The sequence below is a fragment of the Saimiri boliviensis genome, chromosome 11, assembly GCF_048565385.1.
Source record: "Saimiri boliviensis isolate mSaiBol1 chromosome 11, mSaiBol1.pri, whole genome shotgun sequence".
NCBI lineage: Eukaryota > Metazoa > Chordata > Mammalia > Primates > Cebidae > Saimiri > Saimiri boliviensis.
The window spans coordinates 1555720-1581859 of record NC_133459.1 but is presented as its reverse complement, the minus strand read 5'-3'; the positions used below and the strand labels follow the sequence as shown (position 1 = coordinate 1581859).

General features: G+C 63.8%; 2 protein-coding genes across 3 annotated transcripts in view; one reads left to right on the top strand and one right to left on the bottom strand.

Annotated features, from left to right (window-relative positions):
• The first annotated feature begins 1003 nt into the window (after window positions 1-1003).
• On the top strand, window positions 1004-19351 carry PANK4 (pantothenate kinase 4 (inactive)). The gene is made up of 19 exons (XM_039474038.2): window positions 1004-1159; window positions 5695-5777; window positions 6198-6412; window positions 6607-6790; window positions 7065-7157; window positions 7481-7634; window positions 8064-8245; window positions 9032-9113; window positions 9324-9424; window positions 12083-12238; window positions 13496-13608; window positions 13912-13999; window positions 15106-15257; window positions 16501-16556; window positions 16710-16759; window positions 17231-17335; window positions 17795-17895; window positions 18032-18100; window positions 18827-19351. The coding sequence occupies exons 1-19, from the start codon at window positions 1012-1014 to the stop codon at window positions 19038-19040; spliced, it is 2346 nt and encodes a 781-aa protein (XP_039329972.2). The 5' UTR covers window positions 1004-1011; the 3' UTR covers window positions 19041-19351.
• A 2426-nt stretch (window positions 19352-21777) lies between these two features.
• PLCH2 (phospholipase C eta 2) overlaps window positions 21778-26140 on the bottom strand; it is a 36758-nt gene continuing 32395 nt past the window's right edge. The window contains exons 21-22 of one of the 2 annotated variants that reach the window (XM_074379948.1): window positions 24230-25028; window positions 21778-23312 (exon numbers count right to left, since the gene is read on the bottom strand). In XM_074379948.1, the coding sequence (XP_074236049.1) occupies window positions 22066-23312; window positions 24230-25028 (2046 nt within the window). In that variant the 3' untranslated portion in view covers window positions 21778-22065. The remainder of the gene's footprint in view (window positions 23313-24229; window positions 25029-26140) is intronic. The other variant, XM_074379947.1, reaches the window with a different exon arrangement.

Sequence of the window (26140 nt, the reverse complement as noted above, 5' to 3'; positions counted from 1 at the left end):
CCCTCCAGAGCCCCACACCCACCCCTTGGAAGACAACAGCAAGGATGCCTCCTTCCCGAAGCCTCACCCCGGCCCGGGCACACCATTGCATCATCCCTGGAGTTTGCACTGCCCACAGGCCTGCACGCCCAGGAGCCCCGCCAGGCAGCTGGTAGCATTCTCTACATGCAGACAGAGGCTGAGGGCCAGAGACGTGCTATCATGACCCCGGTTACCCGGGAAGGCCTGAGCTGTCTGCTGCCAGCACTGGGCTCTTTCCAAGGCGTGCAGGGCCTCTGGAGAAGAGGCGTCTCCTCACACCAGCAGGGCTTCCCTTCTTCTCCTTGGAATCCTGGCCTGCCCCACCTATTCCCCTGTCCTGGCTCCAGCTGCTTCCGCCCTTGTTCCCTTTGGCCTCCCAGGCACCTCTCTTGCCCGCAGGCAGCCTGCCTAGCTTCTCCCGGCCACAGCGCTTTCCGTGGATCGCCATGACAGCATACATCTTCCCTACACACAGGTGACGCTGGGCTGAGGTCCTCCCAGGCAGGGCAGGGTTCCCCACTCCCCTTGGTATGCATGGGACTTTTAACATTGAAAGTCTCCCCCGCCCCCGGGAAGCCAGGATGGAGTCACCCCAGCAAAGAACACATCACATTCGCCCTGGCATGCAGGGCCACGCTGACAGCAGGCACTCGCTGAAAGTGCAGGGGTCTCTGACGGTCTGCAGACCCACGTGCCCCCTGAGAAGCAGGTGGGCGGCCTCTCTCAACAGGGCTCAGAGCACTTGAGTTAAGCCTGTGGACAGCGCGGTAAAAGAGCATCAGTCCAGATGGTCTGTGCTGACGCGCAATCTGTGAAGGATGACCGCCCGCAGCCCCGGGCCTCTCGGACCCGCGCTCAGTACTGGCCCTAGTCGCTCCCGCAGCGGCCGAGACCGCGGAGGCCGCTGGGGCGGGGCCGGTGCTCATTAGCATAATATATGCGAGGGGGGCGTTTAGCAGTCAAATATATGCGCATATATCTCCATGGCTGATGAGCTGGCCGGGCACTTTCAAAATGGCGGAGAGTGGAGCAAGCGGCAGCGGGAGCAGCGGGGACAGCCTGGACAAGAGCATCACGCTGCCTCCCGACGAGATCTTCCGCAACCTGGAGAACGCCAAGCGCTTCGCCATCGACATAGGTAGCCGCAGGCCCGGTGCCGGGCGCGGGCCGCGGGAGCGGGCGGGGCGCCGGCGGCCGGCCAGCGAGCGGGGGCGGCGGGAAGGACGAAGGGCGGGGGCGCGGGCCTGACGCACAGCCCCACGGGCCTTGTAGTCCGTGGGCCCCGCGCACAGCCTCACGGGCCTTGTAGTCCGCGGAGGCGCCGGTGCGCGGGTTCGAGGTGAGGGCCGGACTACAGCTCCCGGCAGGCGCCGCGCGGACCAGAGCGGGGCATGCCGGGCCTGGTAGTTCGCGCGGCCGTCCTGGGAGGTTGGGGGGCCAGGGTCCAGCGTTACCCGCCGCGAGGTGGGAGGGTCGCTGGCCAGCCGGGCCCTGAAGAACGTGGAGGGTTATGTCTTCGGCCGCATCAGCAGCTGGGCGTCCAGGTCTCGCCGCTTGGCCACTGGCCCGCCTGAGATTTAGGGTCCTCAGTTCTGATGGAGAGGACGAGGAGCCGGACGGGAAGCCCTTGGCAGAGAGTGGCCCCGAAAAGGCCGCGCGTTCCCAAGGCCTGGCCAGTTGTGGCCCGCGAGCCGGACAGTCCGTGCACAGGCCCCGCTCTCTGGAGAGTGGACACCAGGCGTGAGTGCAGGCGGCCATGGGACTTGGGAACTCGTGCTTGTGGCTTAAAAGCCGCTCGTGCCTTCCGTGGTCTTCAAGGCGGCCTGCACTTCTGCCCTGGCCTCTCCAGGGTCCGCTGCAGACCCTCATGCTCTCAGTAATGACGGCGTTCCAGGCCCTGTTCTAGACCTTCCCAAGTTCCTGACTCCCGGACACCTCCCAGCCACCCCTAGAGCAGGAACGCGAGTTACCCCCATTTCGCAGATAAGGATACTAAGGCCCGGAAAGGTGAACTACTTTGCCCAGGGTCATCCGGCTGGAAAGTGGCAGAATCTAGAAAGACCTGAACCAGCCAACCCCTGCTCTCCTACTCTACCCATGTTTCAGGCATGAGGGCTTCCCGGGGGCAGCTTCACCAGGAGAAACCAGCCTTGAATAGCCACTGCGGCTTCGCATACCTCTCCCTCTTGGCACTCGGTTCAGCTGTAGGCTCAGTCTGCTTGTGTGTGAATTCCCCGAGGGCCGGGGTGTGTCTGTTGTCTTGTAGCCCAGCCCCAGAAAGGGTGCCGGACCTGTCTTAGGTCCCCAGTAAATACTGTAATGAACGGGTCTGCTGCTGACTGCCTCCCACCTCCCTGGGAAGGTCGGCGTTCAGGCCCAGCCCACTTCCTCTAAGCCATGTGCTCCTGGCGCATCCCACGTGTTTGCTGCTGTGGTACCCTCGGGGTCGCTAGCGTCACCATCTCTCTGAGGTGTCCAGCCAGGGAAGGGTGTCTTGGGAAGTGGAGGCCGATGAGAATGGAAGCAGGTGTGAGTCCTGGCTCCCGCCTTGCAGTGAGCTTATGAGAGACGGTGCTTCTTAGGGTTTGTTTGAATGGCATCTTCGGGGACCCCTGCTGGGACTTGAGACTGAGTGGCTATCGGGCTTCGGGTGCTGAACTTGCAGGCCCCGCCCAGGGCATCTCCCGCAGGCCTCACCAGAGGCTCCGCAGCCTTCTGCGACCTTCAGGCCCGGGACAGCCTATGCTCTGAAAGGTTCTGCTGCCCTAACACTGAGGGACTCTGTTACTGGGAACAAGTCAGGTCGAAATGTTTCTGAAATGCAGTTGCAGTTGACCTGCCTAAGTCACTTGGGAATGGCCAGGAGAACAGGACTAAGCGTGGATGTTCTGTGTGGCCGGGAGAGGCCCCCGAAGCCGCAGAGCTGGGGCTGTGCAGGAACGGCCGTCGCAGCCCTGGCGGGCCCTGGAGCAGCAGTCTCTTCTCCAGGCTGAGCCCAGGGGCTTCTTGGTAGAAGGACTGAGGGACAGGTTTAGTGCTGGTGTTTATTTCCTTCTTTTGAAAGTTTCCCCCTGCGTCTGGGTCCTTTGTGCCCGTCCGGTTCTTATGAGGACGTGTTGACTGGTATGAGAGGAGACCTTTCGTTTGTTGATACTGACCGAGCCGAGGGAGGTCACGGCTCAGGGTGGGGTGTCTTCAGCCCAGGAGCCCTCAAAGCCAAAGTGCTTGTCAACAGTATTGTTTAAAACGGGCTTCTCCTGCTTCCTCTTCCTTACCCACGTCTCCAGATCCAGGAAAGCTCACCTGCCCTGCGTTCTTGGCAAGCTGCTTTCCTCTTGATGGTACTCTGACGTCTGCTGAGCAGATTCGCCTCTTTGAAAGCGGCAGGGACATTGTGCTTATCAAAACCTACCCGCAGCTTTGATCTGATTGTAGGTTTCTGCGGGCTGTGGGGCAGGTTCCTCAGGGCCGTGTGGGACAGGAACGAGCCACAGGGCAGTGGTGTCTGCTGACTGTCCTGCTCTCCACTGGTGCCCAAAGAGGAAAGACAGGAGCAGAGAGGCTGGCAGAGGGCACGGGGCCTGTGGGACAGGGAGAACGAGAAGGGCTTCGGCTCAAGCATGAAGAGCAGAGGTGAGCCAACGTCGGGTCACCCCCCCCACCCACCAGCCAGGCGATGCTGCTGGCCCAAGGTGGAGTGTGGGCAGCCTGGAGAGCCACCGGGGCAAGCCTTGTCACTGCCTTGCCACGTGTGGTCTGCTGTGATTCCAGGGGGTCCCTGAGTTCAGCCCAGGAGGCTTCCCACCCACAGGCCCCCTCTGCTCTGTGAGACCTCCCTGCTCCGCTCTAACAGAGCGCCTGGCGCTCAGGCTCCATTCTGTTCCCTCCTGGGTGTGGGGGTTCAGAGGGTGGAACGCTGGCCTTGCTGGGCTTCTCAGTGCTGTCTCTGGGAGGGAGGCTGCATGTCTTGCAAAAACCAGCTCACCCCTTACCGCTGTCTCAACCCCAGTGCGTCCTGTTTTGGGTGTGCTTAACACAAAGAACACAGGTCCTGAAATGGGATTTCTGTGACCTGCGAGTTTGTTTATAGTGACTTCTCATGAGTGTCTTAAAATAGGTCTTCATCCTCTGGCATCATCTGTGGTTTTAGAGAACGGTTTATTTACCGAGGTGAGCTGACAACAGTTTGCGTGAGACTCATGCGGCTGGGCCGGGAGTGGGGGCAGGACGAGGGATAAGGAGGCTTCAAGCCACGGGCCAGGGGATCCGATGGAGCCTGCTACGCGTCCACTAGACTGCACACGGGCTCAGGGAGCCCGCCCCAGGCGGGCAGGCAGTGCCGTGCGGCTGGACACGGTGGTTTTTGTTCCGTGAACAGCGCTGGCTGTTCCTTCGTGTTTCCAAGCCCACGTACTGATTGACTGTTTGTTCGCAGACATCCTGGTAGGAGTTTGTCGAAAAACAATCACTGGAAAATAGTTTCAGCGTCCTCACTCGCCGTGCCGGGTTCTGGCTCTTTTCGTCAGGCCCCGGGAGAAGCGCGCCGTGTTCGGGACTCTGCAGTACCAGGCCTTTTGTTTCTTTTTCTGTTCATCGTTCATGGACCTCCAAAGCTATGAGTAAAACTGTAGCCTCAAAAATGGCCTCTTTTGGGGGCCAGACACGTTGGCTCACACCTGTAATACCAGCACTTTGGGAGGCCGAGGCAGGCGGATCACAAGGTCAGGAGTTTGAGACCAGTGTGACCAACATGGTGAAACCCCGTCTCTACTAAAAACACAAAAATCAACCAGCATGGCACATACCTGTCATCCCAGCTACTCAGGAGGCTGAGGCAGGAAGTGCTTGACCCCGGGAGGCGGAGGTTGTAGTGAGCCAAGATCGCGCCACTGCACACCAGACTGGGTGACAGAGTGAGACTCCATCTCAAAAAAAAAAAAAAAAAAAAAAAAAAAATGCCCTTTTTTTTCAAACTGAGAAGAGTTTGTCCTTGAAGCAAGGTCTTTTCAGGCCATTTCCCTGAAACGTGGTTCAGGTGTGAAGGGTCCTTCCATTTCCTGACGCTTACTCAACCTTCCATCACAGGCAGCATCCTAGAAGCCACAGGTCTTCATCAAAGGGAGCTTGGCCTGCGGGGAAGGAGATTTTGGTGGCCTCTGACTTCCTCTGGCTGCTTTTGGGGCTGGGGTTGCGTCTTCTGCCCAGAGCCTCGGGAGAGGAGGGAGCCTTGCGTGGTGCCACTGTACCAGCGGTCCTGTTTGCCGCTCGGGGAGGGGGCTGCTCAGGCCGGTTTGCGTCTGAAAATGAAAACAGCTTCGGGTCATTAGCAAGATCGCTGGAAGGAGAATTGTCTTAAACCAGTGAGAAGAGCCAAGGCCACCCAAAACCAGGCAGCTCTTTCTTCGGCAGGACTCAGCGCTGTGAGGAAGTGGGACCTTGTGAGCTCAGTTTGGTCAGGGACCTGAGGAGGAACAGAATCTGGAAGAGAAAAGTGTGGATTTGATCGTTCGTTCTCCTTCCTCTCTTCTGTGCCCACGGGTTTTTAAGTTGGAGTAGAGCCCGACCCCTCATCCAGAGATCTTAGCTCCAGGGCACCGGGAGCCCGTGGGGGATGGACACGCGGGCCCCCTCCGTCCCCGCCCTGAGTCCTGCCTGCTGTGTCTCCCCTTGCAGGCGGGTCGCTCACCAAGCTGGCCTACTACTCCACCGTGCAGCACAAAGTGGCCAAAGTGCGCTCTTTCGACCACTCAGGAAAGGTGAGCCTGTGCCGTGGCCGCCAGGGGACAGGCTGGGCGCGCCCGAGGCCGGGGGCGGGGCTGCTTCTCTGTGGGCCCCGCACTTGTTACTCAGTCACCCCGCCGCCGCCGCCGCCCCCGCCGACCTCGGCTTCAGGGTCCTGGGAGTTTCTAGCACAGACAGCCTCCCCTGCCATCCACCACGTCCCTCCAAGGCCCTTTGCAGAGCCTGTGCCTGCTCCGCCTGGGGAAGGCTTCTGCTCCCGCCGGGTGGCCCTGAGGTCTCCATCCTGGGCTCCTCCCTCTTGCCCAGAATTCTGCCTCAGAGCCCCCCCTGGTTGAAGGTTGGCACGAACGGCCAGCACCGCCAGGGCAGGGTGCGCACGGCTCAGCCCGGCGCGGTGCCCACACCCACGAGGCCTCCCCTGCTCTGCTTTCTAGGACACAGAACGTGATCATGAGCCGCCCTATGAGATTTCGGTTCAAGAAGAGATCACAGCTCGGCTGCACTTCATTAAGTTTGAGAATACCTACATTGAAGCCTGCCTGGACTTCATCAAAGACCACCTGGTCAACACAGAGACCAAGGTGATCCAGGCCACCGGGGGCGGGGCCTACAAGTTCAAGGACCTCATCGAAGAGAAGCTGCGGCTGAAGTGAGTGGGGACCCCGAGGGCCGGGAGGGAGTGTGCGGCTGCCCCTGAGTCCCTGGGCGTCCCGGAGCCATGTCCCTGGCGCTCGTGTGTTAGATGGTATGTGAGGCCCAGCCACCCCTGTGGACCGGGCAGGCTCCTGTGGTCGCTCCCTTCTGTGGCCTGGACTCTTGAGGGGGTCGGCACTTCCCTTTCAGAGTCGACAAGGAGGACGTGATGACCTGCCTGATTAAGGGCTGCAACTTCGTGCTCAAGAACATCCCCCACGAGGCCTTCGTGTATCAGAAGGATGCCGACCCTGAGTTCCGGTTCCAGACCAACCACCCCCACATCTTCCCCTATCTTCTCGTCAATATCGGCTCTGGAGTCTCTATCGTGAAGGTGAGACCCGGCTTTATGAAGGGTATGAGTGGATGGTTCAGCCACAGATTGTGAAGTGCTTGCCATGTGCAGGAGCCAGGGCCGGGCAATGGGGGCGAGGCCGTGAGCCTGGAGCCACTGTCGGAGGGGCATCAGCACCCCAGGCTTGGCCTCCAAGAGCATCCTGCCTCTGGTGGTCCTCAGGGTGGGAGTGGGATGCCCCTGAGCACAGCACATGAGGGAACCTGCCTGGCTGAGGACCGGCTGTGACGCGCCCGCCCTGGCTTTGCCGCAGGTGGAGACAGAGGACAGGTTCGAGTGGGTTGGCGGCAGCTCCATCGGAGGCGGCACGTTCTGGGGGCTCGGGGCTTTGCTCACCAAAACCAAGGTACGCAGCAGCCGCCACAAGTACTCGGGGGTCTGTGGGAATGTCCACGTCCTGTTCCTCCAGGGCTGCCTGCTGGGGGGGTGCAAAAGCTGCTTCCCAGCCTCCCTTCCACGTGCGTCCCTGGGTCTCGGGCCTCCATGGCACCGCCCTGAAGCACGGGTGTCCCAGCGGTCAGAGCCTCTCCTGGCTGGGTGGCCCTCTGGTTCCGCTTTTCTCCTGCCTCTGGTTCTGCGTGTTGAGGGCCCATTCGCCCCCTACCCACCCGTGCCTCTTCCTGCGGCCTTAGCGTCCGGGCCCTCCCCGCCCCTCACTGTGTCCCACAGAAGTTTGATGAGCTGCTGCACCTGGCTTCGAGGGGCCAGCACAGCAATGTGGACATGCTGGTGCAAGACGTCTACGGCGGCGCCCACCAGACGCTCGGGCTGAGCGGGAACCTCATCGCCAGCAGCTTCGGGAAGTCAGCCACTGCCGACCGAGGTACCCGCCCAGCCACTGCCGCCAGCGGGCAGGGCGACGGGCACACTTGGGGTCTCGTGGAGGCGGAGCTTCCCCTGCCATCACTTTCCCACACCTGCTCCCTGGAGAGTCAGCCTCGTGCTCAGAACGTCAGGGAATAACCACTGTCTTGGTTTTAGAAGAAAGAACGGTTCCTACGAGTGAGGAAAAGCAGTTTGGTGTTTTTACCCTCCTTGAAAACAAAGTCTAACCAGTCCAGGAATGATTCAGGCATCACACGCAGCCTCCCTCGCGCTGGCTCCGCTTCTCCCACTCAGCTCTCCCTCCCCCACCCCACCCCTGCCCACTCTCACATCGCGCAGGGGGCAGTGCAGGCGCTGTTTCTGAGGCCCAGAGGCCACCTGGGTGCCATGCTGGGAGTCGAGCACCCTTTGCTTTCCTTCTCCTCAGAGTTCTCCAAAGAAGATATGGCCAAGAGCCTGCTGCACATGATCAGCAACGACATCGGACAGCTGGCCTGCCTCCACGCGCGGCTGCACAGCCTGGACCGCGTGTACTTCGGGGGCTTCTTCATCCGGGGCCACCCCGTGACCATGCGCACCATCACCTACAGCATCAACTTCTTCTCCAAGGTAAAGGCCACTGCGCCTCCCTGGCCTCCAGCACAGACCCCGGGGTTTCACAATGGGAGCCGTGCTGATCAGACGCTGCAGGAGGCCCAGGGAGGCCCTGAGGCGAGTGGCTGAGAAGCCTAGCGCCCCTCCCTTCTGGCCGATTCTGGGAAGCCTGGGTTTTGAGGCACTACGGCCACCTGAGCCTGAGCGCATCAACAGTGACGAGCATTCTCGAGAGAGCATTCTCGAGAGAGACGTGCCCGCCCACGCGCCTGAGGCAGAGACTTGTTAGACGGGCAGAAGCTCTCTCACCCTTAGCGTTTTTTTTTTTTTTTTTTTTTGAGACGGAGTTTCGTTCTTGTTACCCAGGCTGGAGTGCAATGGCGCGATCTCGACTCACCACAACCTCCGCCTCCTGGGTTCAAGCAATTCTCCTGCCTCAGCCTCCTGAGCAGCTGGGATTACAGGCACGCGCCACCACACCCAGCTAATTTTTGTATTTTTAATAGAGATGGGGTTTCACCATGTTGACCAGAATGATCTCTTGACCTCGTGATCCACCCGACTTGGCCTCCCAAAGTGCTGGGATTACAGGCGTGAGCCATCGCGTCCCACACCCTTAGCGTTCTTTAAACAGCAGCCTGTCCTGTGGCGTCAGGTGCGCTTCCACTGGCAGGTGCGCCGTGGACGCCTCTTCAGGGGGCCTGGGCTGCCCAGCGCGAGCCCCGCGCGTGTTGAACAGGGTTGCAGAGGTCCTGGGTGCTGTGTGGGCCAACAGCAGCCCGTGTGCTCTGGCCGCGGCAGGGGGAAGTGCAGGCGCTGTTTCTGAGGCACGAAGGCTACCTGGGAGCCATCGGAGCGTTCCTGAAAGGAGCTGAGCAGGACAGTGAGTAGCGGCGCGGGGCTTGGGGACACGGCCTGGGCGGCCCAGGCGGAGGTGGGGTGGGCAGTGTGAGTCCTCAGAAGGTGACCACAGCGGCCGTTTCTAACGTTGTAACGGTTTAGTTAATAGGCGATTTCATGCCCTTCTTCCTCCACTCCTGCTTTTGAATCAAGGGCAAGGTTAACACAGGCGGCCTGGCCTTCTGCTTTCCAGATCCTAACCAGTACAGCTGGGGCGAGAACTACGCAGGCAGCTCCGGGCTGATGAGCACGTCGCCTGAGCTGGGCCCCGCGCAGCGGGCGCGGAGTGGCACCGTAAGTAGCAGGCTCCGGGCGCCCCGGGCCCCGAGGGAGTGGCCTGGGACGGACTCGCCTCCCTTGTTCCCAGGAGAAGCCCCTCGTGGCTGTCTCTGCTGAAAGGCGCCTCTGCCCGTGGTCCTGGGGCGTGGTGGGGTAGAACGACACTACCGCCTGCTTTCCTCCCCCTCCTTGGGGCCTTTCGTATTTGGGAAACCTCCAGCAGGAACTTTAAAACCAGTAGTCTGGCCGTCTTCCAGAGAGGCTGCTAAAGTTCAGGGGTGCCGGGGGCCTCCTCAGGGGTGCCAGGGGCCTCAGGGGCGCCGGCGCCTGTGCACTTTGGGGTTGAAGCCCAGAGTCACAGGAGCACCCCCGGACCTCTGCCCCAGGCCCGCGCACTCTGGCTGACGGTCCAGTGGTGAGAGTCTGCTCTCTCGGAGTGCCTGGGCTCATTCCTCAGATCCCCGGTGGGTTTGCCTGGCCTGAGCTGGGTAGTACTGGTAGGCTAGGAGACACAAGCTATCTGGGCCCTCAACCGTGCCCCTGGGGGGGCATTCCTTCTGTAGCTGGGAGCAGTCACCCGAGGTCACGCACAGAGCTAGTTGGACCCCTCAGGACAGGCCCCTGGATCGTGGATGGGAAGTTGCTTTTCATTTGTGGATGCAGGGTCCCTTACAAGTCTGCGTCCGTGTTTTCAGGACCCAGCCTGCTTGGGTTCTGGCTTCTCAGGAGGGCGCCTCTCTTGCGTGTGGGTCCTGCTGTTCACCCCGGGCAGTGGCTCCGCCAGATGTGCCGCACTGGCCGCAGCCCGCTCTGTGTTTCCCACGGCCAGCACTTGGCAGGGGAGTGGGGGCAGGGTCCCGGGGCCTGGCAGAACCCCAGGCTCTCAGCTTCTGCTGGGGCGTTGGGCAGAGGGATTCCCTGTCTTCCAGCCTCAGTTTCTGATTTGCCAAATGTCCTAGACCGTAACCCCGTCTTTATTAAAAATACAAAAATTAACTGGGCATGGTGGCACGTACCTGTAGTCCCAGCTGCTCAGGAGGCTGAGGCAGGAGAACTGCTTGAACCCAGGAGGCGGAGGTTGTGGTGAGCCTGCCTCGGGGGCCCAGTTCAGCACTTTTACCTGTTTGGCGCCCCCACCAGCAGCACAGCCCTGCCAGGCAGGAGGGCCCCACCTTACTGAGGATCAGACTGGCATACGGAGGGATGGAGTCATTTCTTAGGGTTTATATCGTCCAAAAAAGGCAAAGCGAAGATTCGCACCCCATTTGTAAGGGCAGAAGGCGCCTGGGACCTGGCAGGGCAGCACCGGGCGGTCCCCACTCAGCTAGCAGTAGTTAACGCGGGGCCCTGCCAGCTTCTGCGCTGGCTGTGGGACGTCCCTGGTTTTTCCATCCTGGAAGGCGTCGTCCTCACCACAGAGCTCCTTGCCCGGAATTGCCTGCTCACCTGATGGCTGCTTCTCCAGCCCCAGGAGTTGCCTCGTGGTGTCCCAGTGGAGAAGGGCTAAGGCCCTGCGTGGGACCTGTGAGGAAGCCACTGGAAGGTGGCAGGAGGTGGCCACCTGCACAGTTCCCCCCCCACAGCCCCTCTGGCCCCAGAGCAGCGGCTGCAGGGTCAGCGTGCAGAGGGCCAAGTACTGGTGTGTGCGTCGGCTCGGCTCTGTTCGGCTCCTCCCAGCGTAAGGTGGAAAGAGCCAGTGGGGCCCTTGAGCGCCCCTGTGCTGGGTGCAGGTGGCCCCAGAGTGTGCTGGGCGCATAGGGGCCCAGCCTCGCCGTAACCCTTTGCAAACAGAACGTGCTTGGAGTCGGGGCAGCCGTGGAGAAAGGAGGGGTGCATGTGGGGGGTACGGGCTGCCCGCCCAGCATTTAGTGAGGACAACACACCAGAGCTCAGTGTGCAGACACAGCCACCTGGAGGACCAGAGGTGGGAACAGCATGGCTGCAGGGGTGACGGGGAGGGGTGGCTGCAGGGGTGACGGGGAGGGGTGGCTGCAGGGGTGATGGGAGAGGGGGGTGGCTGCAGGAGTAATGGGGGAGGGGTGGCCGCAGGGGTGATGGGGAGGGAGTGGCCGCAGGGGTGATGGGGAGGGAGTGGCCGCTGGGGTGATGGGGGAGGGGTGGCCGCAGGGGTGATGGGGAGGGAGTGGCCGCTGGGGTGATGGGGGAGGGGTGGCTGCAGGGGTGATGGGGAGAGGTACCTGCAGGGGTGTCGGGGAAGGGTGGCTGCAGGGAGGTGTGATGGGAAGGGGGTTACTGTGGGGATGGTGGGGGAGGGGTAACTGCAGAGGGAGGCGATAGGGGTTACATAGAGGTGGCTGGGGAGGGACGATGGGGAGGTGGGCTGCAGAGGGGAGGTGATGGGGGAGGGCTAACTGTAGGAGTGGAGGAGGGGTGGCTGCAGGGAGGGTGATGGGGGCAGGAGGCTATGTGGTGGGAGCAGACCCAACCCCAAGGTCAAACCAAGGGGTAAGTCAAAGCATCTGGCTCAGACCACCGGGCAGCGAGGGCGGTGCCCGCGGTGGGGGCCAGGCGGAGGTCTTAATCTGTGGCCAAGACGTGGTGGAAGAAGGCGGCACCTCCCCTTCCTCCTTAGAGAGTGGAAGCTTCTGAGCGTGGCTTAGGTCTTTCTGAACCGTGGTGACGTTTCCACCCTGCCGCTGCCTGTCTTCCCAGTTTGACTTGCTGGAAATGGACCGGCTGGAGAGGCCGCTGGTCAACCTGCCACTCCTCCTGGACCCGCCGTCCTATGTGCCCGACACGGTGGACCTCACGGACGACGCTCTGGCCCGAAAATACTGGCTCACCTGCTTCGAGGAGGCCCTGGATGGGGTGAGCGCTCTGGCCGCCGTCTGCAGACAGCTCCGCGGCCACGGCTGACGTTAACCTTCCCAGGCCCCCGGGGCCAAACCGGCGTGGTGAAGGGGCACAGGCCAGAGTATGCCAGAAGTCCCCTGACCTGCGTTTGAGTGTGAGAGCGGCGACCCCGCTCCTCGTCACTTGGTGGGTCAGTTAGGACGAGATGACTTCTAGGGACAGCGGCTGCTTTTGCCGCTATCACATTTCTTCAAAAAGCCGGCAGTTTAGTAGACTCTTCTGCTCTTCTGAGCTGTGACTGAGGCGCAGGGAGGATTGGGGGACCCTGACTCTGAGGGTGGGGCGGGTCCCCCTCCAGCCCGCATGAGCTCCTGGTAAGGCGACCCTGGCTCCTGCTGCCCACCTTCTCCAAAGCTGGGGTGGGCCTGGGTGGCACATGCCAGGCCCTGGGCCACGCTGCCCCTTGGGAGCTCAGCTCCGGTGGGCTTGGCTGCTTCAGCTCGGGCCAGGGAGCCCTGGTAGCAGCATGCCCCCTTCATGAAACCCTCGGAGAGGCCAGATCCTGCTGCGGCGTGTCCTGAGGGAGGAGTCGCAGCCCTGCCAAGGACCCAGAGTGAGCTCTGAGCGTCCAGAACTTCCTGTCCCTGGCACAGGGAGGACATGGGTCTCAACCTGGGGTTTCCTGAGTACGGAGGGGCCGGGGTCATTCTTGCTGCTGCCTCCCAGAGCATCTGGGAGGGACAGATGGCAAAGGGAGGCCCCAGGGGACTGTGAACTGTCACCCTCAGCCTTTCCTGTTCCAGGAGGAGCTGCCTTGACCACAGCTTGGACAACCCCCCATGGCCAGCCCCTGTCCTGCCCCGGGCAGCCCCCCACAGCCGGCCCCCACCCTGCCCTGGGCAGTCCCCCACAGCCGGCCGCCACCCTACCCTGAGCCTCCTACAGCCGGCCCCCACCCTACCCTGAGCCCCCCAGAGCCAGCCCCCACCCTGCCCTGGGCAGCCACGCACAGCCAGCCGCCACCCTGCCCTGAGCCCCCCACAGCTGTCCCCCACCCTGCCCTGAGCCCCCCACAGCTGTCCCCCACCCTGCCCTGAGCCCCCCACAGCTGTCCCCCACCCTGCCCTGAGCCCCCCACAGCTGGCCCACACTGCCCTGGGTAGGCTCCTGCAGCTGGCCCCCACCCTCCCCCAGGCCTCCTGCTGTCATGTGTGGGGACTTCCCGAACAGCAGGGCCAGCGCTTGGCTGACCCCTCCTCCCGTTGCTGCCAGGTAGTGAAGCGTGCAGTGGCGAGCCAGCCGGATTCCGTGGATGCAGCCGAGAGGGCAGAGAAGTTCCGGCAGAAGTACTGGAACAAGTTGCAGACCCTGAGACAGCAGCCCTTGTAAGTGTCAGGCGTCCTGCTGCGTGACCGCCTCTCCTGCTGAGAGGGCCCCTGCACCTCGAAGAACGTGCCGTGGTATTGGCGTTCTGACCTGGGCTGGCTCGGGGGTGGCAGTGGGCCCAATGGCACAGTCCCTTCGGGCCGCACCTCAGGCGGCGTTGGCACTGCCAGAAAGGCCTGGCTCAGAGGGCTCCCACCACCCCGAGGCTGTCTGTGGCACCACTGAGGATGTGCAGACGGGCAGGTGATCGGCCACCAGCCAAGCCTGCCCTGCTCAGCACCTTCTGCCACATCTGTCCCTAGTGCCTACGGGACCCTGACTGTGCGCAGCCTGCTGGACACCAGGGAGCACTGTCTGAACGAGTTCAGCTTCCCCGACCCCTACTCCAAAGTAAGTGCAGTGTGCCCAGGCCTGCCTCGCGCCCCTGTGCCTGTCCCGCTGTGCCTCCCGTCCCATCCCCACCCTGGCTCCAGATGTCCCGTCCTGTCCTGCTAGTGCCACATGTCCTGTCACATCTCTGTCCTGTCTCTGTCTCCGTCCTGCTGGCTCAGGGTGTCCTGTCTATGAGGCTGCACAGGCGTGGTCGTGGCCCGACTCTGGCACTGACTCCACACTAGCAGGGGCCTCTGTTGGCAACATCTGCTGAGTAACTGTGTTGGGAGCTGCCCTGGTGACCCCACGGATGTTAGGGCCAATTAGGGACAGGGACCGCCATGACAGGGGAGAGAAGAGGGGTGACGGGAGGAGAGGAGAGTGTGAGCGCTGTTTGGGCGTGTTTACCTGAGAGAGGCCACCTCCCTGCGGGACCTAAGGGCCTCCCAGCATCTGTGAGGGTGGGGGACTGTGGTTGGGGACTGCCTGCTCCTCATGGGCAGGGGCTGGACCTCTGGGCCACCCTTGCCCCCTCCTAGAAGGTTGGACAGTGCCTGGAGGCCTCCTGTCACAACAACGTGCGGGGCAGTGGGAGTCCTCTGAGCCAGGCCTTTCCAGGTATCTGTCTTGCTTCCCCAAGTCTGGCGGCCACAGCCCTCCTCGGCCCCTTCTGCTAGGAGGCAGTGGTGGCAGCAGTCTGGGCCCCTCCCAACCCCTTCCAGAGGGGCCAGCACCACACCCTCCTCTCCTCACCTCCCCTCAAGCACCAGCCTCGTGACCGGGGAAGTCTGGGTTTCAGGGGTTTGGAGGCTAGGGCTGTGGGCACCTGTGGGGCCATGTGGCCATTGCTGTGTCCCGTGGGGGGCTGAAGCTGTCCTGGGCTTTATCCTCAGAGTCCCATGCAGCTGCGCGCTGGCTGCAGCTCCTGGGCGCCCCAGATGCTGTGCCTGGTGGTATCCTGCTGGGGCCTGAGCCCACGCTCTTAGGGGGTTGATGTGGAATGGGCTGGTCCAGGATGGCGCTCTGCTGGGGACCTGGAGGGGCCTGGCAGAGAGCAGGGGGCAGCTCGCCCCACGGGTGAGGCCGCGTGTCCACTCAGGCCTGGTGTCTGGCGCCCTCCGCAGGTCAAACAGCGGGAGAACGGCGTGGCGCTGCGCTGCTTCCCCGGGGTCGTGCGCTCCCTGGACGCCCTGGGCTGGGAGGAGCGGCAGCTGGCACTGGTGAAAGGCCTCCTGGCAGGGAACGTCTTCGACTGGGGGGCCAAAGCTGTGTCTGAGTAGGTATCCGTGGGCTCAGGGCGGGCTCTGCAGCCTGTGGGTCCCTGTCCTGCCCCAGGCTCTCGTTGGAGGAGGCGGAGTGGGTCCCTTGGTGGTCGTGTGGCACTTGGTGGCTCGGGGCTTTGGGGCCCAGGGAGTGCACACGCAGCCGCCCCTGGGGCCGTGCCCGTGTCTGTCCCACCGGAGGCGCCTGCCTTAAGCACACACCTGGAGGCCTAGGAGTGTGGGTTCGAAATTCGGGACTGATGTTTTCTTTCTTTTTTTTTTGAGGCAGAATCTTGCTCTGTCGCCCAGGCTGGAGTGCAGTGGCGCTGTCTCGGCTCACTATACCCTCCACCTCCCGTGTTCAGGCGATTCTCCTGCCTCAGCCTCCCAAGTAGCTGGGATTACAGATGTGCGCCACCACGCCTGGCTAGTTTTTGTATTGTTATTAGAGATGGGAGTTTACCATGTTGGCCAGGCTGGTCTTGAACTCCTGGCCTCAAGTGATCTGCCCGCCTTGGCCTCCCAAAGTCCTGGGATTCCAGGCGTGAGCCACCGCGCCTGGCAGGGGCTGACATTTTCTGCTGTCACGATCCAAATTCGTGTTTCCTGCGTGTGGTAGGAATAAGAGCTTCCTGCTGTGGTGTTCGGAGGGTGCTCTGCAGAGGCGTTCCCGAGACTGGCCTGTGGGGCAGGCCCTTTTCTCCAGCACGTGGCGCCGTCTCCTGGGTTTGGAGTCTTGGCAATGGCCCATTCCCACAGCCATTTGCCTTCACTCCTGAAGCAGCTGCTTCCAGGCCTTGGGCCTCCCCGGGCAGCCGCACCACCTCTCGTGGCCCCTGCGTTTGCATGTGTGGCTGGGGGAGAGACGCCCGGGTTCCCCGCCTTCCCTGGGTCCCACTCGTGTCTTCACATGTGGACGTCAGAGCGCCGCCCCCATCATGGCTGCCTCTCTGGGACACAGGCCCCTCCCGAAGCACATGAGGGGTGGTCCTGACCTGCGGGCTTGGCTTTGTGGCTGGGGGCTCCTCACCCCGCCTGCGTGGGTGCCGGGCACCAAGCACACCGACACGCTTCCCTGGCCCCATGGCTCTGGGTCCACTTTGAGAAACACCTTTCCTTGGCAGCCCTGAGCCCCCGCTGATCGCCGTGCGTCAGGAACGCCGCGTCTGCTCTGCCTGGGAGCGCGTGGGGTCCCCGCGCTGGCACATGGGCGGAGGGTCATTTTGTTTTCTCAGCTCTCTTTTCTTCTCCATGCAGTGTCCTTGAGTCCGACCCCCACTTTGGGTTTGAAGAGGCGAAGAGGAAGTTGCAAGGTACGGATGCCTGCGGCTCACGGCTCTGTCACTTGGGCTCGGGGGAGGGGAGACCTTGCTTCCTGGAGAGACAGACACCTGAAGATGCGTCTCCCTGACCCCTGACCCCTGACCTGGAGCACCGGGCTAATCTTGTGTCCCTCTCTCTCTCAGAAAGACCCTGGCTTGTGGATTCCTACAGCAGGTGGCTTCAGAGATTGAAGGTGCGTTGGGGGGCCTCCCGCCTCTGCCCCTGCGGACAGTGTGGGGCCCGGGGGGGCAGTCACTGGAGGGAAGTGGACGTGGGCTGCCCCGCGTGGCCCTCCCCGCCTGTTAGAGTCTCACAGTCCCTCGAGCCAAGGGTCTTAGTGTCCTCTGGTCCGCTCTTGCCCTCCTGGCATGGCCGCTTCTGAGGTCACCCGCGCTAAGCACAAAGCCCGCTGGCAGAGACACACACTGCCCCTGCAGGCCAGCCTGTCCTGGCATCTGCAGAGCCCGGAAGCCCCTGGTCCCAGGCCCTGTGGGGCAGCTCGGCGGGCAGCGGGCGGCGGGGCGGGGTCTGACTGGCTCAGCGGGCGGCGGGCGGCGGGCAGTGGGCGGAGTCTGACTGGCTCAGCGGGCGGCGGGCAGCGGGCGGGGTCTGACCGGCTCGGCTGCACCTGTCCCCAACTGAACGTCCTGGTTTTGTCTTACAGGGGCCCCCTCATAAATGTGCCTTAATTTTCGCAGATAACAGTGGAATAGACATCATTTTGGGAGTCTTCCCCTTTGTCAGGGAGCTACTCCTTAGAGGGACGGAGGTGAGTGGCGAGGTGCTGGGGTGGGGCCCTTCCCCTGGGCTTCTCTGCTCTTGGTGGGCTTGGCGCCGCTGTGGGCCTCTGGCCGCCGGGCTCCTCGGACCCAGCAGGTAGGTGCAGGAGGCAGCTCAGAGCCCTCCAGTGCTGGGAGGGTCCGTGTGCTGAAGCCCAGGGCTGACGCCAGGCCCCTGGAGGGCGCTCACAGCAGGGAGGCTCTGGGCTGTGCCACGATGCCGATCAGAGGCCGGTGGTTCCCAGGGGCAGGCTCGGCCCCTCGGCTCGGCTCCCTCAGAGGCCACAGAGCAGCAAGGTCAGGCAGGGTCCCCGCGCCTTAGTCGCAGATGGCTGGCCAGGCCCGCTGGGTACAGCACCCTCACCCTGCCCGGCCACTCGAGGGCTGCCGGTACGCAGGGGCCACGCTGGGCCGGCACAGAGTCCTAAAGAGCCCGGGCCCTCCCGCAGGTCATCCTGGCGTGCAACTCCGGCCCCGCCCTGAACGACGTGACCCACAGCGAGTCCCTCATCGTGGCCGAGCGCATCGCAGGCATGGACCCTGTCGTGCAGTGAGTGCTGGCGGCCAGTGCTGGGGGACCTTGAAGGGAGGGGCACCAGCTGGGCGGAGCGGGCCGTGGGGATCGTCACTGAATGGGGAGCTTCCTGGGGCCCCCGCTGGAGGCGCTCACTGCCTCGTGTCCGCAGCTCCGCGCTCCAGGAAGAGAGGCTGCTGCTGGTGCAGACGGGCTCGAGCTCCCCATGCCTCGACCTCAGGTAACCCCGCAGCCTGCGCCCCGCTCCCCCGCAACTCCATGCCCTCCGTGCCGTGCACCCAGGCACGGTCGGGACACCAGTGTCGGCCCTGCCCCTACTGCCTCTCCTGACCCCAGGCCTGCTTCGACCTCAGGAGGGGATGAAGATGCCATCCCCGAAGGTGGCCTGGGAGGGTGGATGGATTCAGGGGCTGAGGTGGCTCCACCTGGGCTGGGTTGGGGGACTTGAGGCAGGAGGGGCCGGTGTCCCTGTGGCCACTCAGCTGGGGCAACTGCGTAGACGCAGGCCCTGCTTCTGTGGTTCTGGGGGTCCTTAGTTGACGGCGTGTGGTGCTCTCTATCCTGACTGCAGAGGAGGAAACTACACCCCTTAAACGAGCAGGCTCTGAGTGCCAGGCCGCTGGACTGCTCTGCCCTGTGGGACTCTCCACTGCGGGCTTCACCTGTGCCCCAGCCCTACCCTCCCCAGCGGGGGGGACGGGGCAGCATGAAAATGCCGAGGAATCAGTCCCGAGAGTTCGTGGGGGATCTGGGGCAGAGTGTGCAGGAGCCGCTGCTCTGAGGGGGCTCCGGGCTGAGGCAGCACCAGACGGAGGCTGGGTTTGGAGGCGCCCACGTCAGGGAGTTGCAGGGTGGGGCTTCAGCCTTCACGCTGGTCGCTGCACTCTGTGGAAAGTGGGGTTTGGGGTCCCCTCACCCAGTCTCACTCTCCCCTTCCTCCTGGAAGCCGCCTGGATAAGGGGCTGGCCGCACTGGTGCGGGAGCGTGGCGCAGACCTGGTGGTCATCGAGGGCATGGGCCGTGCCGTCCACACCAACTACCACGCAGCCCTGCGCTGCGAGAGCCTCAAGCTGGCGGTCGTCAAGAACGCGTGGCTGGCTGAGCGGCTGGGCGGCCAGCTCTTCAGCGTCATCTTCAAGTACGAGGTCCCGGCCGAGTGAGGCGCCACAGCTGCGCGACCCTTCCGTTCGCCACTTGTCAGGAATGTGTTTTACCGCCACAGGGAGACTGCGTTCGAATCAACATATTTATATTGTACTGCTGGGACCTGGCACGCACCCCCAGCCTGAGGGGTGCGTGCGGCCTTGAGGCGAGGCCGTTTTGTCTTAGGGGACGTTCGTATTGGAATCTATTTAACTGCTAAAGACCTTTTATATATATATATATCTATATATATAAACAGAGATGTATACAGGTATGTCTGGCGGGACGCAGCGCCACGGGCACGCACCAAATAGAGTTTTTAAAAGAGGCCGCAGCCACCCATGCTGTTTTCTTTTGGAGCAGGGGCCCCTCCTGACCCTCCCATGGGGAAGCCCGGAGCGAGGCCCTTCCTGCAGCCGCTTCTAGAGCTCATGGGCAGGGAGCACCGGCCGCCCCGCTGACTCTCTGGCTCCAGGTCCTGCGTCTCACGGCTCCTTCCTGGCAGCCCAGGTCTCAGGTCCCGTGTCTCACCGCTCCCTCCTGACGCGAAGAGCCGACGTGGCGGCCTCATCCCTCCGGCACCCTCCCCCTGCACCGTCGTGATGTGTGGGTGCTCAGCCGCACTCCTGACTCGAGAGCCACGGGAAGGAGCCCTTGTCATCGATCGCCCTCAAGGGCTCTCGGCAGCCGGGCGCTGGTGCAGACCCAGTGAGGAACTGTGCAGAGTGCCTGGGTTTTGTTGCTGTGGCCTTGGGCCCAGGCTCCCCGGGGCCCTGTTCCGTGGCCAGGGTGGGCATAGTTGGGGGGAGCAGCAGGGAGACCCGCTGGGCCTGGCCTCTGGGAGCTACTAGGTGCCTGGGGATCCCTCCCAGTCCCCAGGCTTCCTGCTCAGCCCAGGTGTGGGGTTGAGGCTACACACAGCCATGTAGGGAGGGCAAGAACTTGTGGAGGCCGTGCTGAGCGGGGCTGGGTGGCCCAGCTTTGACTTCCTGTGCAGGAGCTGTTCCCGGTGCTGAGCAGCCGGGCAGGCCCCGAGGAGGCCGAGCTGCCACCCTGCCCCTCCAAGACCCCTGCTAGGGCCCCCAGATGGAGAAGCTTCACTGAGACTCCCAAGTGCAGGCTATCCTAGGCCAAGGACGGGGGGTGGCACCCCTGACAGCTTTGCTTGGCAGTCTGGAACCCGCAGAGGCTAAGGCTCCTCGGGGGTCCCCCATGGAGACCTGGCCTGCCCAGAGGTGCCTGGTGGACATTTCTGGCCCCCACTGTGGTGTCTCTCCATGACCTGCTCTTGGAGTCCACGTGGAGCCTAAGGCCTGAGGCCCAGCCCTTGTGCAGTAGCCTTCAAGGCGTCCCCTGTCCTGGCAGCTGGGCTGTCTTGAGGCTGGCTCCACCTGGCTCCAGCTTCCCCCTCCCCTTAGGTTCCAGGGCAGAGGCCCAGCCCCCGGGACCCCTGCTGGCCCTCTCCTGGGGCCCCGCTTTCTGCCAGGGAAGCCTTCCCAGCCTGCTCCTGTGTGGCCTCCGCTGCCCCCACTCAGCCCCTCTAGCTCTTGCCCGTCCTGGCCCTGCCCTCACTGGTGGTGGTGGCAGCAGTGCACCTGCCTGGCCTGACGCCCACAGGGCTGCCCCAAGGCCAGAGAGTCCATCCATGCTGGGGGACTTGCCCACTGCAGAGGTTAGGCCAGATCCTGGCCCAGGCAGGACGCCTAGGAGGAGGTGGGGGTGCACAGAGGCCTGGATGAAAAGACCTGGGACCAGCACACCGGTGCCAGCCCAGCTTGGGAGCCCCTGCACACCCCCATGCAGGGCCTGCCTGCCCAAGGGGCTGCCCAGCCTATGAGCCAGGCACCCCTGTGCCTCCGGGTAACCCCCAGCCTCTGTGACCCCAGCCGGAGCAGGAGGGCTCTGCCTTGTTTCCTCAACGTGGCTTTTTTTTTTTTTTTTTTTTTTTTTTTTTTTCCTGAGACAGGGTCTCTTGTTGCCTGGGCTGGAGTACAATGGCACAATCATGGCTCATTGCAATCTCCGCCTCCCGGATTCAAGTGATTCTCCTGCCTCGGTTTCCAGAGTAGTTGGGATTACAGGCACCTGCCACTACACCAGGCTAATTTTTTAATTTGTTTTCTTTTAATAAAGACGGGGTTTTGCCATGTTAGGCTGATCTCGAACTTCCAACCTCAAGTGATCCACCCACCTTGGCCTCTCAGAGTGCTAGGATTGCAGGTGTGAGCCACGGCGCCCAGCCCAATGTGGCCGTTTTGACGGGGCTTTCCCCAAGACAAGACCTGGCCCCAGCCCTCAGCCCCTCCTCCACTCCTGCAGACCCCAATCCTGCCCTGCCCATGGCACCACTGAAGGGCTCAGCAGGAGGCCTTGGTCACCAGTCGCCACCCGGGAGCTCTGTGAGTCCCATTGGCAGAGCTGACTCCTTAGGCTCGGTGCCACCCTGGTGTCCTTTGGGCTTGGCGCAGTCTCTGATGGGCAGCGGGTGAGTGGCACGGGAGGCCAGGCAAGCGGGAAGCCGATCTGTGCTGGCGAGCACACTCATCCGAGCCACGTTTGGGAGTTTACAGAGGCTAAGCGAGTGTAGAGTGTGGCATAGTCAGAGCAAGGTGGACGCGGGCTTCAGGGCGAGGCCCGGGCAGTGTCCTGAGCAGCCTGCACCGTGGCCAGGTCAGCTGTGTCTCCCAGGGCAGGCCCAGAGCAGGTGCAGACAGACACACACCACACACATCCAGGGCGGAAAACCAGGTAAAAGTGGAAAGGGACTTGGTATCACTTTAATATTGTGTAAGTTTTGCTTCTAAAAATTTAAATACTTCTCTGTGTATAGATCCTAAAACGTCAGGAAGACTGCCTGGCGGGGCCAGCCTTGAAGCCCCCTCCTGTAAGCCCTGGGCCGGCAGCTTTAGCCTCTACTCTCTGGAGCAGGGGCCGAGGGGACACAGTTTTGGGGGCCTGGCCGCCCCATTTCCTGAGCAAATGAAACATACCCGCCCCTGCCCAGGGCCTCCACAGCCACCCAGGCTCCCAGCAGGGACAGGGTCAGAGGCGGAGCAGGACCAGGCTCTCTGCGGATGGCGGCCCAGGAGCGCCCTTGGAGGGAGCTGGTGCATCCACCCTGCCCTCATGGCCCACAGAGCAGGCGCCCTCGGGGGTGCCCCGCTCCTCCTCGGGGGGTCCCTGCCGGTGCCGGCCCTGCAGTCTCTGCTGCCGCTCCTGCTCCTGGCGGGCACGGCTGGCGATGGCGCGCACACGGCTCTGGCTGCGGGAGGATGAGCGCCGCAGAAAACCGGGGCCCCCCGCCACCCCATCCCCGGCCGCACCCAGGCTGGTGGGAGACGTGATGTCCCCCGCTTGCTGGAAGACCGTGAGCCAGCGCAGCTGCTCCGTCAGGATGTCCCGCCTCCCTGCTGGCCCCAACACCTGCCGCGCCCCTCCCGGGAGGCCCAGGCTGTGGCTCAGGCTTCGGGAGCCACCCTCAGAGCAGGGGGCAAAGTCATCGGCAGTGAGGTCCCCCAGGCTCTTGGACTTGGCAGCCACGGGGCAGTCCTGCAGGCTCCCCAGGGAGAGGCGGCCCCAGGGCGGCCGGAGCGGGAGGCCAGGCATCCGTGGAGCCAGAGGCCTGGGCCGAAGGTCCTCAGGTGTGGGAGGCTGCTGGCCCGCAGCCCGCAGGTTAGGGTTGGATTTGCTCTTGGTCACCGGTGGCAGGTCTGGGTGGGCAGCTGAAGCCAAGTGGGGCCTGGGGCGCAGGCGTCCCACAGGGCCTCCGGCGAGGCCCAGACTGGGCAGGGAGAGGTCGATGACGGTGTCGCTGGATGACATGCTGGAAGAGGAGGAAACGCTGTCTCGGTGGCCATGTGGCTCCAGCCGCTGCCAGAGCCGGTCGCTGCCCGTGACGTCGGAGTACACGGCCGGGGCCGGGAAGAACCCGGCCAGGGGCTCTATGGGCACCTGCCCCTCGCTCTTCACCCTTCTAATCACGGGCAGGGGGCCCAGGGTCCGGGGCTGGCTTCTGCCGTCGGTCTGGCTGCCGGGGGCCCCCTCGCATGCCTCGCCGGGGCCCCTGCCGTGGCACGGCCTCGGCCTGCTGTCTCGGGGCTCCTCAGGGTCCTCTGGGGGGCTTGCCACATTGGTTCCGGGTCCCGTGGGACACGGAGGCCATTCCTGAGAAGAGTTGGTGGGGACGGCCGCTGGTGGCGGGGGGCCGGGGCCTGGGGCAGGCTCCTCGGCAATGGTCTCCAGGCCGCACGGTGCAGGGAGCGGCCGCTGCGTGGAGAAGGGGTGGGTGTCTGTGGGGAGGTGGGGGGAGTGAGAGAGAGAGGGAGACAGCAGAGGCGGGAGGAGAGTTGGATCAGGGCGGAGTTCCCAGTGCCCGGCCCCCACCCTGAGGCATCCCCTGGCACTCTGCCCCCACCCTGCTGCTACTCCGGCGCAGTCCACACCCTGTGCCACACATGGGGCCCTCCTGGGACTGGGACAGCAGGGACACGGGGGCTGGGCCCCGTTACCTGTCGCTCGCGCGCTCAGTTCCTAACTATGGAGGCAGCGTGGGTGGGGGCAGAAAGGAAAGCTCGGTCAGGGGGGCTGGAGGGACGGGGTGGGGAGGGCAGGGCAGGCTCCCTGTCTGTCCCTCCCTCCGGGCTATGGTGATGCCCTCACAGTGGGACGCCTCAGCCCAAAGCAAGAAGACCTGGGGCCCAGGGAGTCCCCTCCACGCAGGCGTCCCTGGCACACAAGGCACCCTGCGGCTACACCACCTCAGGCTTCCCGGTAGGGACCCCTGGAGCCTGCCCTGGGGGAGGCAGGAACGGGATGGGAAGTGGACCCCAGTCCCGGGGAGGGGGGCGTCAGGGGCCATGCTGGTCGCCACCTGGGAGGCGAGTTTAGGGAAGCGCCCAGCAGGAGGGGCCCAGCACGCCAGGCCACACTCCGGGCCCAGGGCCTCAGCGGGAGCAGCTCCTGCCGAGAGCCCCAGCCCAGCCCGTCAGGCCACAAACCAGCTCCACCCGAGTCCCAGGGCCTCAAGGTCACACAGGAGGGCTGGGGCTACAGGCCACAGGCAAGCCAAGGGAGCGGAGTGCCACGGAGACAGAGCCACGAGCACACGGGGCGACGCTGTCCACACAGAAGCAGCAGCAGGTGACCCCGGTCCAGCCATGCCAGGGGCGTGCAGGAGGACTGCGCAGGGCGGGAGGGCGGGGCTTACCGGCGGAGAGCATGGGGGATTCACTCCTGATATCCTCCAGCTTTTGAGCAAACAAGGCACTCATCTCTCCCTGCAGGGCCCCCGGCTGCCTGCAGGCGCCCTCGGGCCAGCGGGCCCCCACTTCGGGGCTGCCCGGGCTGTCTGGGCTGCTGGCGTCCGAGGATATGGAGCCGCTACCTCCTGGACCCTGCCCCCAGGCCCCGGGACCCTTGTGGGCCTCTCTGCTTCTCCCCGAGAGAGCTTGAGGGTCCAGGCCGCTGCAGGGAGCCCCCATTGAGTCCTCGCGGGCCTGGGGCTGCTGGCGAATGGCGGCATGCCTGCTGGCCGGCCCCGGGCTGGGTGGCCGCTCCCTCCGCAGGCCCTCGGTGTTCATGCCAGCGCAGGATCCCACCACGCACTTCATGCACGTGGCGGCCATCCCAGCAGGCCCCGGGCCCTCTGGGGCACGCAGGGGCCGCACACACACCGGGCTCTTCTCCGTCACCACAGCTGGCGCCTTACCTCGGGGGCTGCCACTGCTGGGCCCCTCCTGGGCCGGGGCTTCCGGAGCAGGGCCAGGGCTGGGGGGCACCATGTCGTCTGCCGCCCCCTTGGAGCCCGCGTCCTGCGTGCCCGGGACCAGCTCCGGGAAGCCCTTGCGGCCTGGCTTCTGACTCTTGGTTGGGGCGCTGGCCGTGCGCCGCAGGAGCCGCTGGCTAACGGAGGGCCGGGCCGGGGGCCGGCCAGCAGCATGACTGTCCAGCGAGCCGGGCTTTGGGCCTCGGAGGAAGAGGCCTTTTAGGCCCAGAGCCTGCTTGACCTGCAAGAGAAGGAGCCTACATAGCTGGTGCCAGGGTGCCCAGCCCAGCTGCCAATGCACCCCAGGGCCAGCTCTCCAGACCGCGCCACAGAGGGCTCTCGGTGCGAGGGGCCAGCTGCCCGGGCTAGGTGGGTGTGGACACACCAGGGCCTTCAGGAGCAGGGTCCCTGGGGCAGCTCTGCCGGGACAGTGACTGCTGCAGATCTAAGGACAGATTGCGCCCCCACCCTCCATTAGAACCTGCCCCTGCCAAGCTGTGCAGGGCCTGTGGGACCCTTGAGGCACACAGAGAGAAAGTCCTTTCCTCCAGAGGAGAGACCTCGAGCCCAGCCCTGGCCCACCGCAGCGTGCACCTGCCTGGAGGCCGGCAGCCCCAGGTCTGGCAGGGGCACTGGTGTGGAGCCAGAGACAGGAGAGAGTAGAATCCCGAGTCTCCCTGCTTGCATCTGCCCTGCCCTCAGGAGTAGCCAGGTGCAGACGGAGGCCCACTCGCCCAGCCCCTGTCCTGCCCACTCCCATGGCAAAGCTCCTGCCCGGGGAGGTGCCACCTCTTCCAGGAAGCCTTCCTGAACTGTCCTGGGCAGGCTTTTCCGATCTTGCCCTGTCCTCTGCCCGTGTGAGCTCCCAAGGCCCATAGCTGTCTTGCTGCCCCGTGAGCCCTGCCAAGATGGACTCAGGCTCCCCGCCTGCCAGCAGCAGGCCACAGCCAGTCTTCCCAGACAGCTGGGCCCAGGAGGTCCCTGCCTGAGCGGAACGGCTGGTGAGAGCGAGGCGGCTGCATCTCCAGGGTGCCGGGGCCAGAGGGGCCCTCACATACCAGACGCCCTGAGACCGGCAGCACCCACCGAGCCCCCATGACGAGCCGTGCTCCTGCACAGAGTGGCCCAGGCCCCCCGGTGGGTCAGCCCCTGCAGGGGTGCCTCTGGGCAGATGCGTTCAGATGGCCAGCACTTGAATCAGCTTCCTGATTCAAGATCCCAAATCCACGCAATTTGGTCACAGTGGCTGGGAAGCCATTTAGAAGCAGATCCGGGATTCCGGCTTGAGCACCAGCCTCGAGGGTGCCCTCAACCAGGCACTGGGCGTGGTTGGCAAAGACAGGGAGGGAGCAG